Below are 5,000 nucleotides of genomic sequence, written 5' to 3'. Positions count from 1 at the left end.
TACTGGAAGGAAAACATCTCAAGTGCTACGTTAACAGCATTGTGCACAAAGGCCCTGAACATTTGCCAACATTACAATTACACTCTTTAATGACGAAGTTACATCAACAAAAAAACCTAGGACCCTTCATGCTGTATTGAGCTATTGTTTACATTTGCTTTCCCAATCCTGATGCTGGTCAAGATCCGAGAAGCGACTGTGAGCAACTCTCATTTCACCTACTCATTGTATATCGCTTCATCAAACAACCAAAGACCCTTACAAACTTGATTGTATAAAATGTTACTTTTCTTCAGAAGCTCCAACCAAAATGTCAAGATCAGAGCCTCTCTCATGGTTTAAAGGCCTGGATATCAAAGGCTTTTTTGTTATGGTTGCTCAGGACTAAATAAGAGAAGACTCTCATCCTGGGCTCTCATACTGGCCTTTAAGTTCCCGTTTCTAAACAAGACACTGATAGGCTGACCTCACTCAAACATAAAGGGGCAGCTGGACACAGTTTCCCAAGCAGAATGTTTCACTAATGCTTCAGAGGCATCATTCAAAATGACCAGTTCTGTTGCCAAGCTGGAATTTCAATAGATTCCTTCTCAGAAAGAATGTTACACTTGCATATCAGATTACAAAGGAAATAAATGAATACATTTCACTAGGTTTGTGCTTAAACTAGTGCCTCATTCAATTCAAGTTTTTACATTTACAATTTAAGCATCTGACAGACACTTTTACTTAAAGCAACACTTGTTTTAACAAAAAGTTACACGTTTTATCAGTCCAGCATTCCCTGTAAACTGGACCCATGAGCTTGATGTTGCTAACACTATTGCTCTATTGTTTGAGCACAAAATAAGTGTTGTGTTTGAGATGTGAAAAGAATGGCGACCACGTACATGACTATAGTTATTTTATTATTACTAATTAATTAAATATATCAATTTATAATGACTTTCATTTATGTGCCCTTCAAGTAAAGTTGGAAATTTTGCAAGCACATAAATGACTGATCATATTTACAGAGTTATGACATTGGAAGGGCCATGTTGGAATGAAAAATTATAGAAACTGATCTTATAATATAGAAAACAAATTCTTTAGTAAATTAAAATGAACGATTTCCCTAATTGTTTTCATTTGACATATATTTCAATAATCTTCAATGTACAGAACAGCTGATGGATGATGTTAATCGTTCAGCTTTAAGGGTTTGCTTAAAGTAACAAATATTTAGGGCCCTATCATACACCCGGCTCAATGCAACGGCAGGCGCAACGCACGTTTTTTTAGCTAGTTTCAGCCCGACGCAGTTATAATTTTTACATCAAGCGCCGCGTTATTTAAATAGCAAACGCACTCGCGCTCATCTGTTTGCCCATGGCCGTGCTGGTCTGAAAACGAGGTGTGTTCAGGTGCATTGTTGGCGCACAGTCAAAATTGCTATTTTGAGGCAATTGAAAACGAACACAGTTTTCTTTGTGTTATTTAAAAGACATGTTAGTAATATGCACCTATAGGCAGGTGCACAGTGTGTGTACACTCATGCAGAAGCACAAAAATATTTTATATATTAAAATAAAAGGATTCCTCGTTAAAATAAAATGTTAAAATCGTTAAAATAGGGCCTTTTAATTTTGATACAATGTATAAATAAGTCATAGAAATACAAAGTTTTCATGGTTTTAAATTTAGTGTGGTTCATATGTGTTAATTTTGGTTTATAAAAAAAAAAAAAAAACAGTATATATTGTTTTGTTTCCATTGTTATGTTCCGTTAGCCTGGAAATCTAGAAACACCCTAGCGGCAGCAAATCTAATCTGCCGCGAGTGTCGTCTAGCAACTCTCAATACCCTTTTGAGCTGTAATCGCCAAACTCTGGTCAGGCCAATCACACCGTGTATAGAGTCGGTGGGCGGGGCTTAACATATTGACGGCCGAGTTGCACTTGTGTGCTTCTAGTAAACACAGAAGCTGGCGAACGGCGGGGTCTTTCGAATCAGCTTTGACCGTGACTCTGAAAGACTTGGAGTTGAGCTTTTCTCTGAGAAAAGAACAAAGAACAGCTCTGAAGTCATTCTTAAAAAGGGAAGATGTGTTCAGAGTTTTGCCAACCGGATACAGCGAAAGTTTATTCTATCAACTAGCTCTGCTTCACCTTCGTTGCTCTGGTTGGTTGTAGCGGTATCCAATTGCGTGCACGCCGTGCAGAAGGAGTTTGAAAGACAACCGTTTATCCCGCCCCTCGGATTGAGCTGTCAATGGTGAGTTTCCAGACCAAACATCTTGATGTGGGTCTGGCTTGTCAGGCTAATGTTCCGTAATTTGTGACATTGAATTGTAATAACGAATGGCCAAAACAGCGGAATGAGTTTCAAAGATGTACTTAACATTCTAACATTATGTAACTCTTACCACATGATTAAATAAGATGGTCAGTGTTAGTGCCAACAATGCCAAAATCTTAAGTTCAATTTCCAGGGAACACGCATACAAATAAAATGCATAGCTCAGTCACATTTGAAAAAGTAAATGCTTGTAAACATATGTAGTTGGGCTGTCAAAATTAGGATGCATATTATTATTATTAATTTCAGTTTAATGCATTAAATAATATTTAAAGCAATTAACACATCATCAGTTTTTTCCCTTCATCCTATGATCCTATGGCTACACTACAGTATATGATCATGCTATAATTTATTCAAGTGCTATTAAATCATCAAAGAATACCGCTTCAGACAGCACACGATTAAGTTCTTTTTCGCGCTTTAACTGACAAAAACACACAAAATGAAACCTTTGTCGAGCATCCTCGTAAACACAGTCTTAAATGAGTAAAATGAACGCAAAGATTTGTAAGGACATCGGATACGAGTCAGATCCGGATCCGTGTCACGTGTTTCAGATCTTAAAGTGACAGCAGCATAATAAACCCGGTGCATGTAATGTCTATCATTACTGTAGAGTAAATCAAAGACCAAAAGAAAGAGAAACCCACTCACTGCTTTTAAATTAACTTTTGTAGACTTAGTAAGGATTCATCTATGTTTACTGATAATACTTTATATTTCCTACCTGTTAGATCAAATGTTTAAAATATACTGTCTTTATGTTTTTGCATTAATATGGAGATTAAACGTTAAATAATAACTATATAAAATTTATTAAAAACTTTAATGTTAGGTACAATTAATTTAATAAATTAGTTGTTTTTTTTATTGATTGACAGCACCTAAAATGTAATGTAAATGTAAATGTAGTCTGCTTGTCTGAAAATGTAGTGATGGCTTGTGTGACAGCCATATAAGTTGTCATATAGGACAGAAAACATCACAGTTTGCAATGAAAAAAAATCCCATTAACACAAACAAATGGTAGTTATAGGTTTAAAATGATAACTATATGGCTTTGTGTTTAATAATTGCTTAAGAATCCACAAGAGAGACTTAACAGGGAGTTAACTGTACATTAACAAGGAGTGAACCATAACCTAATGAGTGTGTGTTATTAAAAGATGGCAGAACAACTGAGAGCACGGTATGTAAATCAGGACCCTTTCTCGTGAGCGACTTCAAAGCTGCTACAATGAAAACCAGCCATAAATAGAACAAAAGCATAAGACTTGCTCCAGGCAAACTGAAGGCACAAACGGTTGTTGTTGATTCTTGTGGCGATAAGCTTACTTTAACATCACGACGGCCTATGTACATATAGCAGTGAAGTGGATTTAATCGGGCTAATTAAAATCCACTCAAGGCAGAATGCAGCATCCACTATAATAATCTAGAAGAGAACAACTCTCTACTCCAATTTATTCTGGGGCTGCGGTTGCACAGGGGGGGCTTGGTGGGAAGGGAGGGGGTTCGGCGGGAGCGGTCAATGGTTCTGGCTGGTAGTTCGGATGAGGGCTGTCAGATTTTGCAGTGTGCCATTTAACGGATGGGCAGCGGGTCGCTACGAGAACGGGCCGGGGCGCGGGAGGAGGTCTGCGTGAGTTACCTGTGGGGGGAATGATTCCCGGCGACATGAGGCCTGGCACAGAGTGCGGCATGATGTGAGGGTTCTCCGGCGATGTCACACTCTGGGTCCGTTTCGGAGGCCTCCCGGGTCTTGAGCTAAAACAGAAGTGAAGTGGCGGAAGGGGGGAGGTAGAGGAAAGTGGAGAGAGGAGGGGAGGGGTGAGGGACAGAGGTTGGCGTTAACATTCGGACTAGAACACAATTCCATTCCAAAGAGCTAACATGTACTGTAAATAAATTCCTTTTCAAGGACAGTTGCTTTCTACTGCTCAACATAATAGACTTCCATAACTAATTAGATTACACAGTGAATTCATTTCCTTTATTGAAGATCAACCACTTTTTGATGCATAATTCATGACCCGCACCTCGTTACCTGCCCTTCTGTATTAATATCCCTACACTATTTGAATTACCTCGTTTGCATATGCTAAAATCCGGCCATGCGGCTTTCAGCCTGGAAATTACATGTTAACTTGATATAATTATTGCAGTCAGGCCACTATTGATTTATGAGACTTTTAAAAACCAAATATGTGTAGTTCTGGTAATGAATGATATTCTAAGGTTCTTTAGGAAATTAAAAAAGAAAAAGGCTGCCTTAGGAAACGTTCTGCTTGCTTGATTTAATAGGAGTCGTAGCTGGAAGCTGGAGTGACTCAGACCTGTTGTGCGTTTATGATGGAAACTTTTATTACTTGAAGTGAGTGACCAAGATCACACAATGATTAATGACGCAACAACTGCAAGTCCAACGGAGGAAAAAAAGAAGAAAAAAAACGACCCTCCGAGCTGATTGTCAGATATATTTCACACATTACGTTATGTTCATTCATGCATTTTCCACTCTAATTTCGGCACAAAAAAAGTAGCTTGCGAAATATTTCTTCACAGAGAGCATCCCTAATAAAGTTGTAGTTGTTATCAAGGGCGCTTTAGCTAATGGGGACATTTCTCAGGGCTTTTAACAAAAAAAGTGATTCCGT

At 38.3% G+C, this 5,000-nt stretch overlaps 1 protein-coding gene across 8 annotated transcripts in view; it reads right to left on the bottom strand.

The window, feature by feature from the left end:
• Nucleotides 1–5,000, bottom strand: part of dachd (dachshund d) — a 148,043-nt gene that overhangs the window by 79,803 nt on the left and 63,240 nt on the right. For all 8 annotated transcript variants that reach the window (XM_067443986.1, XM_067443987.1, XM_067443985.1 and 5 more), the window contains exon 2: nucleotides 3,995–4,110. In XM_067443986.1, coding sequence (XP_067300087.1) covers nucleotides 3,995–4,110 — 116 coding nt within the window. The remainder of the gene's footprint in view (nucleotides 1–3,994; nucleotides 4,111–5,000) is intronic.

The sequence above is a fragment of the Pseudorasbora parva genome, chromosome 5 (genome assembly GCF_024679245.1).
Source record: "Pseudorasbora parva isolate DD20220531a chromosome 5, ASM2467924v1, whole genome shotgun sequence".
NCBI lineage: Eukaryota > Metazoa > Chordata > Actinopteri > Cypriniformes > Gobionidae > Pseudorasbora > Pseudorasbora parva.
Note: the sequence above shows the minus strand (reverse complement) of the source record. Positions and strands in the feature narration are given on the sequence as shown.